The sequence below is a fragment of the Oryzias latipes genome, chromosome 19 (genome assembly GCF_002234675.1).
Source record: "Oryzias latipes chromosome 19, ASM223467v1".
NCBI lineage: Eukaryota > Metazoa > Chordata > Actinopteri > Beloniformes > Adrianichthyidae > Oryzias > Oryzias latipes.
The window spans coordinates 13,969,080-13,984,774 of record NC_019877.2 but is presented as its reverse complement, the minus strand read 5'-3'; the positions used below and the strand labels follow the sequence as shown (position 1 = coordinate 13,984,774).

The following is a 15,695-nucleotide window of genomic DNA, read 5'->3' as shown; positions in this document are numbered from 1 at the left end:
TAGAGATGCAAGAATGAAACATTGGTACAAAGCTCCCACTGTATTCTATTGTAGCCATTTCTGTGTTATACTGGGATTCTGAGCTGCTGCTTCTGTCTTTGTAGCTACACTTGAACTCAGAGACAGAGCGTCAGGAACAGCGTGAAACTGATGTCCCACAGAGAACTTATGAGACGTGACAGTGAAGCTGTCTCTCTTCAGCTACTTGAATCTGAGAGTTATGGTCTAACTAGTGACCAGTCACTGATATTTCAGAAAAACTCTATATTAGTCAAGAAGTCAGTAACTACTTTTGCCAGACGTCTGAACACGGCCCCTCAATTTAACCGAGCGGATTGAGCAGGGACAGGAAGTTGGATACAAACTACAAAATTATCGGTGTTATTTTCAAAATAAATGAATCACATCTATAGCATGTTCATAGGTTCTTCAGTAGGGGTCTGAAACTAAATGTCTTTTTACAGGTATGCTATAGCTGCCTCTGGATTCTACCCTTTGCATTGGTGTTTGCTTGTTTGCAATATTTTAATGCATGATTGAACATTGTCAGTAAAAAAAAAAGTTAGTTTCAAGTTGGTAAAAGGAGTCTGGAAGTTGAGTCACAGCTACTGGACTTTAATTCTTCTTCCTTGAAATGTTTTGCCACTCATCCAAGTGGCTTCATCAGTCTGGAGACAGTTTGTGTGAGCAGTTTTTTTGTCAAATCTGTTTAAACCCAATTGCGTTGAAATAAGAGTTAGAGTTCGTTTAATATAAAATTCTCCCAGCCCTTATAAATCCTTTCCTGTCTAATGCCAATCTTTTCTGATCAGAATTGCCTTCTTTAGATTCAGTGTCATTCAGTTTCACTATTTTTTGAATTAATGTTGCCAATCACAACAAAGGCCCATGTTTAGAGGATAAGATCAAAAAGAGAGTTTAGCTGTGAATCCCAATCTAGAACTAGTCACACTGGATATATACTCCTTCCTTCCTTCCATCACATCACTCCCATTCTCCCGTTTCCAGCAGCTACACTGGCTTTCAGTAGTTTTCAGGATTCAATTCAAAATTCTTCTCTACACCTTCAAAACCCTCCAAAACCTGGCTCCTTCTTATCTTTCTAATCTCCTCCATATTAACACTCCCTCTCGCTCTCTCCGGTCTTCTTTTTCCTTTCAGCTTACCGGCCCTCCGGCCCGTATGGTCACGACCTCCGCAACATTGACTCCTTTACAATTTTTAAATCCTGACCCAAAACGTATCTGTTTAAGCTTGCTTTTCCAGATCACAATTTTCCATCTTCTGCTATCTGATTTTATTAATGATCTCAACTTATTAATTGTTTTTAACATGTTGTGATTTTATTGTGTTTTATTTTTCAACCTGTACTGCGTCCTTGGGTGTTTTGAAAGCCGCTTTAAAATAAAATGTATTTTTATTATTATTATTATTATTATATAGGGCAAAAATGCAGGAAACAAGGCTTGGTGGCAAAAACGTTTAATAAATAAATTTAAACAGGGGAAAAAAAGGGATACATGAAATGACCTGAAAATGTAGAACTGAAAACCAGACACTTCTACCCACTAAAGACAATTAACAAAAATGAAGACAGCTGTGGATGATTAACATGAGACAGAAAATATCCAATAACACGACCGAAGAATCAAACTAAACCCCAAAAATCCTCACAGTAACAGCCTGATAATAACATTAAATATTATTAGTAAGTTCAGCATTCTGGGGATAAAGGTTATATCTGTTAAAATATTACCATCTGTATTGAACTTGATTCATGTTGGCCATGCCAAAATAAATAGCCTTCAGTGTTTTATTGCTTTGGATGTTTTCCAAATCTGTGATAAAGTGAATGAAGTCATGCTGACAATAATTTGTTTACATAAAAAAAAATGACAGTGGTATCATTTTTACTTACACAGGTCACGTAGCTGAGTACCGTAGTTATTTATTAGTACTTTAAAATTTGACTTAATTTCAACTGTTTAAAGGACAAAAAAATGTTTGTTTTTGCTGCCCTTTTTACCTTTTCCGACTTTGAGCCCCTCTTTGATCCTCTGCGCGTCCCTGATTGATAGGATACTGGGCTGTAAGTTTGGAGGTGGCCTCGCCATGAACATGGGTTTCAGCTTCCACAGGGAAAACAGTGTGTCGGCTCTGAGCTTCTCATGACCTGCTTATGGAGTGTCTGATTTCTGGATCATGAGGCCAGGAGAAAGTCAGAAATGAAGTGTTGAGGAGGGCAGACATGTGCTGAATGGCAAACAGAGAAAGCGGGTCAGTCCGGCTGCAGGAACAAGCCCCCAAAAAAGAAACAAACACACCAATCCGGTGAGAAATGTCTGACTTCTTGCACCATTTCATTCCAATATCTGAAGGAGAGCGTGACCTTAGGCTGCAGCCAGCTAAGACAGCTGAAAAATAATCTTGTATTGACTGCCTTGAATCATGATTAATGACATTATATGCCCAAATGCTTGAGTTAAACTCTTATCTTAAAGTACTTTCCCTTTCTCGCTTTGCTTTTGTGTCAGTTTGTCAGCTTCGTTTGAACTTGTATTTATCATCATCAGATACTGTAAGCACTTGTGATTTGGGACTAAAGCAAATCTTTCTTGTTAAATGTCAGAAGGCTACAGTATTTTTGCTAAAAAAAAAGAGATTTAAGGTTTTTTTTTTTGACAAAAGCAATGCAGTTGGGGTCTAGGAGTGTTTTTTTTTTCTTCAAAAGGAAATAAACACAAATCTTTTTCAGGAAGAGAGGCAAGCTGTTCAGAAAAAAAAATTGAGAGTTTGCTAATCTTTTGTTCAACATCTGACAACTTTAAAACATGATTGATTGCTTTGAAATAAAACTCCTGGTGGGATTTTTTTTCCCTATAGGATTGCAGAACCTTTTTATAAAATAAACTTTTTGATTTAAAAAAATAAAAAGTTTTTTTTATCCTGATTTGCTCCTGGGAAAATAAAAAAATTCAGTGTTAATTGCAGGATTCCTGTTAACCTCTTGAGACCTGAGCTGTTGTTTGATATGGATTTTTTTTTATTTCGTAGTCGCAAGGCCCCGGGTAATTAGAATTAACAACAGTGATAATAAAACCCACAATGTGAAGTCCTCATATGTGAACACCAGGTCTCGAGAGGTTAAAAGTGCACTTTAGTGTTAAGTGGTCCTCTTCTCCAGATTCATGTTCATAATCATCCGCAGCTGTTTTAATTTCTGTTAACCCTTGTGCTATCTTAGATGACCCCACCCTTACATTGACGTGTTCTCCCTACCATGACAAAGGTGGAAAGATTTCATGTAATCCATGGACACCAGTGAAGATCACAAATCATTGAAGAAAAGAGGTTCAGAGCACTGTTTAGTGGGTCTAGATGACCCAGCTCCCAACGTTAAAGTGCCTAGGATAGCACAAGGGTTAACTGTCCTCATCCTATAAATGTGTCCGCTCTGTCACCCGTGTGTCGCACTCTTGTAAAGTTATCAGATGTTCGAGTTTCCACTGTCAAGTCTGGTCTCCTGCATTTTAGATTCGTCCTCCACCAGTTCCTGACAGAAAGTGGCTTTTAGGCCCAGCCTGAACCATTGATACAAGGCAGAATGAATCCATGCTTTCATGTTGTCAATACCAGATTCTGACCCTACCATCAATATACCCGAATTTGCCCCCCCCCCATCCCCCTTGATATTCCGTCTGCACCCCCAACATGGGCTGGCTAGATCCAGCCCTGATTCTGATGCTCGGTTTGAACTGCAGCAGATCATCTTGACCATGTCTGCATTCCTAAATGCACTGAAGGCTTTCATGTGATTGGTGTAAAAAGTGCATATATTTGCAATAATCTGGTTTTCAACATTTTTTTAAAAATAAGTCACAAATGAATGATGTTAGGATGGGGTGGGATTATATAAGCTTGATTCTTCCCTCTCCTTTTCAAGCAATAAATCAAGCTCTACTAATTTAGTTAATGATCACTGTATTTAATTAAGCAAATGTGACATGAGTGACGTGTATCATTTCTGTAATGAGTTTGATATATATGTGTAAATTCTTTATTGCTTTGACTACAATGCTTGAAATAAATTAAAATCAATAAATCAAATATTCACTCAGCATGAAGTCCTGGCAGGAAACTTTAATAAAAGTGTAAAATTACACCTCCAATTTGTTGAAGAACAACAGCAGTCATAGCAGTATTTGTTGTACGTAATTTATGTTAGTTAACTTCTAACTTTAAAGCTTCTAGTTGATCCGCCTCGCAGCATTTTTGGCGCTGTCTTTCTCCACACCCCAGAAGAAGACATTTGGAGGCAGCACCCTCTGAAGATCACCCGGCACACTGCAGTGACTGCCAGCCAAGAGCGCAGACGCACTCCACCTCTGATTTCCAGCCCTTCAGAGAGAGAGGCTGCAAAAAAATTTTTTCCCTTCTTTTATTTGTAAGCCCTATTGAATAGTCTTGATGTCTTCTCTCAGCCGTTCCTCGCTCGTTCTCATTTCCTTCCCTTTGCTGCTGCTTGATGTATGTGCCGTCTGACAAAAGACACGCTTCCTCTCCTCCCCTTAGCCTTTTCATCTTGGTCTCATTCCCTCCTTCCTTGTTGTTGCCATAAAAAGAGATCACTAAGACAGGCACCATAAATAGGCGGCCCGTGCGGCTGCCGCTTCTTTTTAAACCCCCATCAAAGATTGTGATCCTCATCAGGCTGTTGATAATTAAGTAGTATTGAGCTCTTTTATCCTTTAAGAGATCCATGCACTCATGCATATGTCTTTTTGCATCCAATACACCTGTCCCATTGTACCGACACCTCTGCCAAGATGTTTTTTCTCCGTTCTGACAACAAAGAAGACTTTACGACAGAGAAATGGAGTGAATGGCAGCACATGGAAGAAGGCTGAGTAAGGCCTTGAACACGCAGACCAGAGAGGAGAGTCTATTGCTGTTTGTGCTAAATAGAGAAGCGTCACTCAGCACTTGGAGCTCTTCAGAAAAACGGTCACCGTCGGACATTTATAATGTGCTGTTTTGTTGCTGCTGTCGAGCAGCAACAATAAATAATCTGGCAAAAACAAGTCACGATTGACTCTGCAAATTACAAACTGGAGGGCGTCGATCAATGACAAAGTTTGTGAGGGGAAATGCTGGAACCAGCACATTTAGGCGAAGCGTCTGTGTCACTTTGGGGTAAAGAAGCAATAAGTTAGAGGAGATATTAAGAGAAATGAAATGAGGATGACACATTATTCTGATAATGTGGTGTTGTCGTTAAACAATGGATGGATGAAACTACGAGCTCCTGATCCAGAGAACACGGATGAGTTCAAACCTTTGGTTCCATCCTTAACAAGTCAAGGTAGTGGACAAAAATTGGGTTAAACAAATTTTGGAATGTGACATATTGGGGAGATTTGGCACAAAAGAACTGGGACACTGTTGCAAAATTTGACTTTTGTTCCTTCACCACAAACTTAAAATAATTTGTCACATCATTAACTACACAGAGTTTTCCCTCTCCCACCCTGGCGTTCCTAATAGGAACAAATAGGTAAAATGGTCCAAACTTCCACTGCACATTTCTCATAATGCAGTTCTCACAGGCTGGCAAAATCTTTTACCTGAAAACAAAATCTTCTACTGAGATTTAAAAACACATCTTTCACTCCTTGGACCAAGGGTGCTATCTGTGAGCTAAAGCAGTGTAGCAGCTCTGTAGAATGATTTAATTCCTGAAATAAAGTGCCTTTGATATGTAAAGTCATGAGATAGCCACTACATCTTCATCTGTGGAAACTGATATTAATGTCACACAACAAATAATCTAAATTTTTGTAAGACAAGATTCTTCCTTCCACAACCAATAAATAGTACAAATTGTTTCCCACGTCATAGCATTAAAAGGAGAAAGCAGTTCTCCTCAGGCTGATGTGGACCTACTAATGAAGAGATGTTGGCCATTCATTTCAGCTTTTATTTTGAAAATTGTGAGTAGAAAAAAAAAGGTGAGTAAAGAAAACTAACAAATGAAAAGTAAGGTTTGTTTGTCATCGCAAAAACTCAAAAAAAGTTTATCCTTCCCACCTCTATTTTAAATTTATAAAAGAAGCGAAGATTATTGGGAAAATGAATATAGATTTTAAAAAAGAAATAAATGGGGGGAAAAAAAGCCTGAAAAAAGACAGGAGTGGGAGTGATCATTTCACTCTCAAAAGAGAGACGGAAGATTTAACTTTGAGGCAGTTAAAAGCTGCCTTCAGGGAGCTGTCAGCAGAGCTTCAGCGCAGCGTCTCCCTCCAATCCCTGCCTCATCCTCACTCACTCTGCCATCCAAATAAAGCAAATCAATCACCCTCCCGCAGCTACAACTCCTCCTGTTTAATACTCATCTATAATGTGACATCTGCAGATACATTTTGATTAACAGGAAGGCGATAAGTACAAAATGGTTTGCAAACTCCTGCCTGTGGTGACATCCACTATTCACAGTTCCACAGCTACATTTTGCTTTGCATTCCTGGTGCTGTTGAAAGGTGAGGAGATGCCGCCACTCGGCTCCACGAGTGTGCTCTCATACGTGTCATACACTGTTTATGCACTGTGCGTCTCTAAGTGAGAGTTGCTTCTATAAATACAAGGTGCTGAAAATGGCAATTAAAGGGAAAGAAGGGCAGGGAAGCATGAAGAGAAAGAAAGAATGGAGTCATTATCCAACTAAATGTAGAGGTAAAGTGATTCCATCTGGTGTCATCAATCTTTTTTTTACAACATAACTACACAGTTTACTGCTTTGCATCTTCTTCTTTAAAAATATACATGTTGAGTCATTGCAAAAGCAACATGCCCAGTTTATTTTCTGTCTGACAGAAGCACAAATCGCTGCAAAGTTTCACTTCCAAAAATGTTTTCCAGACATGGATGAAATGAGCCGATGAGGCTCGACAACTGTAGTCAGTCAATTTTAAGTCATCCAAATGTAATACTCATATGCAGCCAGTTTTAAAGTAGGTTTGGTTGCTTTGACCTATTTAAGTTGGTTTAAACAGAGTGATGCTGCTACAAAAGAGTCCCGACTGAGACTGAGGAGAAGCAAAGCAGATCTCGGTGCAGACCATTTCTCTTGTCTTTATACGTATCTAAAGTCATTTAAGCTGCGAAGTGCAATTTTCTTTCAAAGTTAGAGGTATTTATGGTCCGGGTCAAACTTCAAAGCGTTCAGATGTCAGTGCTGAGGTGTTTTGAGTGTACCTTGAACGGAATGACCACTGCAGAGCCTCCGCTGATGCCCACAATTGGCAGAGCTGTCTGAGTAGAGAGGAAATCCAGGATTTGAGCCACTTCAGCCACCTGAGGAGGAATTTTGCTCAGTGTTGTAGAACAGAAAAGCACATAGCTTCATGAAATTAATTTCCTTTTCAGTCTACTTTATTTCTTGTTTTCTAAATATAGTTAGGCAGATTTTAAGTTATGAGTTGCCATATTTTCTGCACAATAGGGCACCCCAAAATATAAGGCCCACTGTCAATGAACTGTCTGTTTTCAAACTTATGTCATTTAAAAGGCGCAGCAAAACACATAAAACACACTAAGCGAGACTAAAGAGTAAGAGATTAACTGCGATCGCAGTGTTTCTAAAACGTATATGTGAGATCTATACGTTAGCCACTTTAGACACGTTGGTGTATTCTCAAAACCTGTTACCCCCAACTGTGTTAACAACACGTAAACAGACTGCTACCACCAGTTACATGTTAATGTAACTACGCTAACTCCCAACCGCATTTGTAACATACAAAAAAAAGTAGAAAACACTCTAACACCGCTACAGACTAGCCACAACATTTTGACAGACCCTCTCAAAATTGCTTCAACGTCAACAAGCACATCCAGAATTAAACCATAAATAAAGCACTCTAGATTATTAGGTACACTATTGTATTTTGAGGAAAAAAATTATAATAATCAGGGCTTTTAGGTGTGCCTCATAATGTGGAAAATATGTTAACTGCTTTGTTGTTGAAGGTTTGTACTTTATTTTAGAGCTATTGTCTTAAAAACAACTTTTTGCAAATCCAAACTGGGTCATTTATGGGTGGAGTTTGCTTGTTCTGTGTCTCTGGTCTTCACTCTGGAAGAGGTCATACACTCAAAAAGTTGAGTTTGTGATTATGCAGGACTCGTTTTTTTGCAGATGACTGCACATTTTTACATTACAAGAGAAGTTTTTTTTCTCATTGGTTAGCAGAACGTAATGACAGGTATTTATACATTTTTATCAATTGTTTTACTCTGCACTTGACTTCCAAGTATGACCCTTTTCATTAACTTTATGACTGGTGAAAATGTCCTTAACATTTTTCACATTTTTTTCTACCTGCCTTTTTCACAAAAGCTGGTTCCCATGGAGACATGTGATCAACATTTATAGAGTTTTTTCTCATGTGTTTTTTTATCTGCATTAATTACATTACAAAATTAATAAGAAGCACATTTCTGACAAAAACATAATTTTACAGCATGTTTTACGTGATGTTACATTTTCTGATTATCTCTAAAAATAATGTGCTATTTCATGTTTTAGAGAAAGCACACACATATTTATTAAGTCATTTGGCACCGCTCCTTGAAACGTTTATGCTTCAATCTTTTACATAAAATTTCTGCCAGGTGCAGCTGTAGGAAATTGTTATGGATGACCAAATACCACTGAAGATGTTTACCTGAGCACCCACACCTAAGCCCACATCATCCTCAAAGACCACCCCGTGCAGCTTCTCCGTTGCCATGGTATCGCAGAGGCGGGTTAGCAGGTCTCGGGGGTTTGTGTCATTGACCAGGACAGTCACTGGGCTGACCACCACCGGCAGATCCACAAAGTTTTCCCCGCTGAGACGACCTCTGACCTCATTCTGGTAGCTGGAACCGCTGAACACCACCGCCACGTTAATGGACGAGTGGATGAGGAGAGGCCGGGCACGCAGCAGCGGGGAGGAGACGAGCAAGAGGAAGATGTGAGGCCACAGAGAGGTGGAAAAATATCCTCTGTGAATGGTCATGTTGGCAGCTTACTGCCTGGAGAAGAAGGAAAGAAAAAGAGGAAGGAAGATTGAAATCCAAGAAAGCTGCCGCCATGCATACAAGCTGCTTTACCTTCCTGACGATTTTGACATAATGATTTATAATCCAGCGCTACATATCCATCTATTATTCCTCTCCTCTGCTTTATCCCTATTTCTGACCCTTTTGTATGACAGTATTAGCCCTACAGACTCTTGTGTCATCATGAAAACTGTGTGTATGTGTGTTAAATTCTGCGTGCATGTAATCCCCCATAATCCAACACCCAGTGTCATAGTTGTAATCACCTCTCCATCTCCACACATCTCTGATTTAGCACAGATAGACATACAAGGAAACAGTTCAGCCTGAATGCTAGAACTGTCACACAGAAGTCCTCACAGCATCATCCTTCAGATTATGTTAGTTCAGATAGACATCTACCCATCTTTGGTTATTCTCTAGGAATTAAAAAAAAGTACAATGAAAGTCATAACACATTGAAAAACTACAGTAGTGATAAATTAAAGGTGCAGTTTTAATGATTTTGATGTAAATTTGGGTTTAGTTTGAATAAAGGCAATATTCACACTGATGTATATTTTAAGTGTCAGCTTTGTGTTAAAAAAAATTACATTCACAGTACAATTGTACGGAACCACTAACGGGCCATTGAAGAAAAAATAATTTTGAAGTTAAAAAACAAAAAATATAAGTAAAAAACAAAAGAAATTAGTAAAAAAAAATTTGTAGTAAAAAAAAAAAGTAACTGGTGCGAAAAAAGATGATAGAGTAAACTCTATTGATATCGGTGGATGCATGCAAAGCGCGTTCAAAATGGGCTGCAAATGCCAAATTATATTTAGCATTTGGATTCTTATGACTGACCAAAGCCATTTGGTATTTGTATTAATGGCTGTTAGTAACTGGTAAAAAATAAAAAATAAATAAATAAAAAAAACTAACAGGTGCGCACTCAATTCTTACAATGGAGTTTTAGGGCCACCACAAAAGTCCAATTACGAGATTTTAACTCGTAAATTTACGAGAAAAAAATCTCGTACATTTATGAGAAAAAAACTCAAGATTGAAGTTGAGCATACAGAGCAGCAAGTGAACGCCGCGCAGCAGCAGAGCAGACCAACGTAACTCAATTGAACAGGTAAACTGAAGGTTTATTAATGTTCCAAATGTTTGGAAGCTTATTTGTTTGATTTACGATTTATTAATGTTTTATTTATTGATGGGTGGTTTGCAGGATCTCTGCAGCCCCTTGATGAAGACATCGGTATCCCTGCAGCTGTCCACTTCAATCCTTTCTTCCTCCATTAAAGACAAGATCTCTACGTTTGTGTGATGCTTCCGTCTTAGAAGGAGCACTTTTGGCATTTGGCAACGTTCTAATGCTAATATAATTTAATAATTATATTAGCAATTAATTTAATTCCTCTTTATTGATTTATGTTGAAACGGGACGTTTCATCTGGAGGAGGGGGCGTATATAATACTGTTTACTTCCACATTGGTGTTCGGATGACAGGTTCATGACGTAAGGTGACAAATGAACTTCAGGTTATGTAAATGAAAAGGAAAATAAAGGCTGCAGCCGTTTTCTACACCCAAACGTGTCTCTGAGCCCCTAATTTTACATATAAAATTCCGCTTTACTGACAGCGAAAGCCGGCTCCACTGAAAATAATCTGATTTTGAGTCGCTAAAATGTTCAAAATCTCTTTGTTTTTTAAACCTTTCAGGAAATAAAGCTTCACAAAAGGCTCCACATATTTCATCTTCAAGCTAGGCTCCGATAAACAGACAACTTTGGTGTTTTGTCCTCGTTAATCTATAACTTTTTTCTCGTAATTTTACGAGATTTTAAGTCGTATATTTATGAGTTTTATCTCGTAACTTTACAAGATAAAAACCCGCAAATTCATGAATTAAAATCTTGTAATTTAACCGTTATGACTTTCTTTCTCGTAAATTTACGACTTAACCCTTGTGCTATCTTAGATGACCCCAACCTTACTTTGACGTGTTATTCCTACCATGACAAAGGTGGATAAAGGTGGAAAGATTTCATGTAATCCATGGACACCTGTGAAGATCACAAATCATTGAAGAAAAAAGGTTCATCGCACTGTCTAGTGGGTCTAGATGACCCAACTCCCAATGGTAAAGTGCCTAGGATAGCACAAGGTTTACAAGTCGTAATTTAAAGACTTTTTTTGTAAACTGACCCTAAAACTCTGCCGTAGATACACTGACCAAAAATATAAACGCAACACTTTTGTTATTGCTCACATTTTTTATGGTATGAAATCAAAGATGTGAAACATTTTCCACATACACAAAATAACCAGTTCTCTGAAATATTGTTCACAAATCTGTATAAGTCTGTGATAGTGAGCACTTGTCCTTTGCCAAGACAATCCATCCCACCTTACAAGTGTGACATATCAAGATGCTGATTAGACAGCATGATCAGCAGGTGTGCCCTAGACTGGCAACAAGACTGGTTATTTTGTGTATGTGGAAAATGTTTCACATCTTTGAGTTCATACCATAAAAAATGGGAGCAATAACAAAAGTGTTGCGTTTATATTTTTGGTCAGTGTACTAACTGGTGCGCACCCGTTATTTTATTTTATTTTCTAATTCAAATTTTTTTTTTACTTCAATTTTTTATTTTCTTCAATGGCCATTTAGGGGGCTCCGTACACTTGGGTCCTAATAAGGATAGATTTAGTTTAAGATTTAGATTAAGTTCCTTGCCCAAAGATGACCAACTCCAAAGAGAAACCATTTTTTGGTTTTATTAACATGTTCGTTTGGCCTTTTGGTAATGGAGGATTTTGTTTTTTTTTTTTAAATAAGCACAAATTGGCGGTGTTTCTTGATTGAAATTGTTTTAAATCAGGAGCAGACAAAATAAATGTCGTAAAAAATAAGTTGGGTGTGCCACAAGCTCCCTGCTCCGAGCTTTCAGCAACAGGGAAGTATGGGGGGGCAGAGACTAAATCCTTGAAAACTATACCTATTTTTGGCTAAAATAACAGCATAATCATCGTTAAAAGGACTCTAACATGTAGAGATGGGGGAATTAAAACTCTTAAAAACAAGACATAAACAAAGTAAAAAAAAAAAAAAAAGATTAAATTGAAGACTTCGGTCACTTTAATTCCTTTATAACCTAAACAAAAAAAAACGTTTAGAACAAATACATAAATTGCTTATTTACATGTAACTTCATCAACATAGTCTCACAAAACATTACAGTCTCATGTTTACAAGGCTTTCTTTAAGTGACACTCTGTGTTTCATTGTTTTGCATTTGCTGTTGTTTTTTTCTCAGTGGAAAAAATGAATTACTCTAAAATTAAATGCTTTTCAAGTCTTGCTTTTTATAGAGGACTCATTTGTTTTATTCAAAATCCTTTATGCTAAGTGACAGTCAAGCATTGGTACGGCAAGGTTGCCTTTTCTTTCTTTCTTTTGTAATGTTGCTTTTTTCAATTTTATTAAAGCAAAATGATTTTTTTTCATCAAAGGGTGGCCTAAACATTAGAACCATCACACGTTACTAAATACACATTACATAAATACCCTTATGTTTATGTGTTCATAAAGCCATTCGTTTAAAAAATGTAGCTTTTAAGTATTTACAATAATGTTGTAATACCAGTGTTATATTCTTCCATGTGGAACAATTGTACCTTAATTTATTTCCCTTTAGACAGCAGCACAAAGAAGTTCCTTTCAAAATAAAATACACCCAGTGATCCTCTTGCTGCAGCAGATTTACTTGAAGTAAAAATTTAGTCAACAATTCTGTTTCTATCATCATGACTTTGATGTGCCTTTTTCTCTTTTTACTACTGAATATAAACTTAACACGATAGAAGAATGCAGATTTTTTTTAACACGTGAATGCACTTATACACTTTAGGAACTGTGCCTCTGAACAGCAACTACACACTGTTGTGCAGCAGAAGATCAAAATATGAGCTTTATGATTATCCTTAACCAAACTACTAGGTACAAACCCATTATTGTATTTAAATTGACATTTTCTTTTCAAAGCCATAGAGCCCAAATTGATTAAAAAAAAAGCCACATGTGGCTCGTGAGCCTCAGGTTGCAGACCCCTGACCTAAGTGATGAACTGAACTTTCTCTTAATTTAAACCTAAGATTAAAGAAATAATGGCAAGATGGTAAATGGGGTCTACTTATATAGTGCCTTGCTTCCATGTAAGGAAAATTTAAACCGCCAGGAAAAATGTATGGTTCGATGTCCTGCTCAGGAACACTTTTGTGCGAGCAGAACGCTAACCAAACCTCCAACTGTTTCAGGTTGACTGATCTCCCTCGTACGGTAAATACATATACTGTATAAAAAATAGAATCACAGTTGCTGTAATTAGACAGAATCAGTGTATTTTACAAAGTGGCCCAGGAGAGTGAAGACTTTCAGAAGTGCTCCTGCATGATCCAACCCTTAGCAAAGAGTAGTACATTTGAAGTTTATTTTGTAAAGTATACTGACTCAAATTTAGTTAATAATAAACTTCAAGTAGTACATTTGAAGTACATTTGCTATACTTAATTATAAGTATAGCAAGCATACTTTTAACCATGTATGTGTAGGTAGTATACTAACTGAATTCTTCTTCAAACTAAATTGGAAAATTTTAAGATTACAATTTATAAATAGTAGACGTAAATTTCAATTATACTACCTTTTTTTTTAGTATAGATGAAGTATGCTTGTAGTTAACTTAAATAGAGCATTCTTTGTTAGGGCACACTTTTCCTTACACAGTCTAAAAAAATTGTAAATATGGCCTCCAATACTACAGAACCCCTGTTTGTTTACCTTTGTCATTTAGCTGTTACCCTGGTTAATCTAGCCACAGGGGTTGCAAGCCAGTAACTTCTGTGCCGGTCCCAAGCCCGGATAAATAGAGAGGGTTGCGTCAGGAAGGGCATCCGGCGTAAAAATTGCCAAAATAACCATGCGAATCATCCACAACACTTTAGACATACCGGATCGGTCGAGGCCCGGGTTAACAACGACCGCCACCGATGCTGTTAACCTACAGGGTGTCGGTGGAAATTTGACTACTGTTGGTCGAAGAAAGAGGGGAGGCAGAAGGGTCCGTTGCCAGAGAGAGAAGGGAAAAGGCAGGAACATAGGTTTGAGAATAGGGACTCTTAACGTTGGCACAATGACAGGGAAAGGCAGAGAGCTGGCAGACATGATGGAGAGAAGGAAGGTAGATGTACTGTGTGTGCAGGAGACAAGGTGGAAGGGCAGCAAGGCACGTAGTATTGGAGGAGGATACAAACTTTTCTATCATGGTGTTGATAGGAAGAGAAACGGGGTAGGAGTGATTCTGAAGGGGGAGTTTGTAAACAGTGTTCTAGAGGTGAAAAGAGTCTCAGACAGGATGATGAGCCTAAAGTTAGAAATTGAAGGGGTGATGGTGAATGTAGTCAGTGGGTATGCGCCACAGGTTGGCTGTGAGTTAGAAGTGAAGGAGAGATTCTGGAGTGAGTTGGATGAGGTCATAGAGAGTTTTCCCAGAGGAGAGAGAGTTGTTATTGGAGCAGACTTTAATGGGCATGTTGGTGAGGGCAACAGAGGTGATGAGGAGGTGATGGGCAGGTTTGGTGTGAAGGAAAGGAATCTGGAGGGACAGATGGTGGTGGACTTTGCGAAGAGGATGGAAATGGCTGTAGTCAACACTTACTTCCAGAAGAGAGAGGAACATAGAGTGACATACAGAAGTGGAGGTAGGAGTACTCAGGTGGACTACATCCTATGTAGACGAGGTCATTTGAGAGAGGTTAATGACTGCAAAGTGGTGGTAGGAGAGAGTGTAGCCAGACAGCACCGCATGGTGGTGTGTAAGATGACTCTGGAGGTCAGGAAGAAGAAGATAGGGAAAACAGAAAAGAAGACCAAGTGGTGGAAGCTACAGAATGAAGAAACTTGTGAGGAATTTAGGCAGAAGTCGAGGCAGGTCCTGGGTGGTCAGGATGAACTTCCAGATGACTGGGAAACTACAGCAGAGATTATCAGGGAAACAGGTAGGAAGGTGCTAGGTGTGTCATCTGGAAAGAGGAAAGACGGTAAAGAGACTTGGTGGTGGAATGAGGAAGTACAGGAATGCGTCCAGAGGAAGAGGCTGGCTAAAAGGAAGTGGGATGTAGAAAGGACTGAGGAAGGTAGACAGGAGTACAAGGAAGCGCAGCGTAGAGTGAAGAGAGAGGTGGCAAAGGCCAAACAGAAAGCTTACGATGAGCTTTATGACAGGTTAGACACAAAGGAAGGAGAGAAGGACTTGTACAGGCTAGCCAGACAGAGAGACAGAGATGGGAAGGACGTGCAACAGATAAGGGCGATTAAGGACAGAGATGGAAAGGTGCTAACAACCCAAGAGAGTGTACAGAAAAGATGGAAGGAGTATTTTGAGGAGCTGATGAACGAGGAAAATGACAGGGAAAGAAGGGAGGAAGATGTGGTTGTTGTGGAGCAGGAAGTAGCAGAGATTGGAAAGGATGAGGTTAGGAAGGCTCTGAAAAGGATGAAGAGCGGAAAGGCCGTTGGTCCTGATGACGTACCTGTGG

The 15,695-nt window shown here is 38.7% G+C and overlaps 1 protein-coding gene across 1 annotated transcript in view; it reads right to left on the bottom strand.

The window, feature by feature from the left end:
* Window positions 1-15,695, bottom strand: part of LOC101166504 (glutamate receptor ionotropic, NMDA 2C) — a 75,067-nt gene that overhangs the window by 44,047 nt on the left and 15,325 nt on the right. The window contains exons 2-3 of the mRNA XM_023949657.1: window positions 8,724-9,075; window positions 7,252-7,350 (exon numbers count right to left, since the gene is read on the bottom strand). Coding sequence (XP_023805425.1) covers window positions 7,252-7,350; window positions 8,724-9,059 — 435 coding nt within the window. The 5' untranslated portion in view covers window positions 9,060-9,075. The remainder of the gene's footprint in view (window positions 1-7,251; window positions 7,351-8,723; window positions 9,076-15,695) is intronic.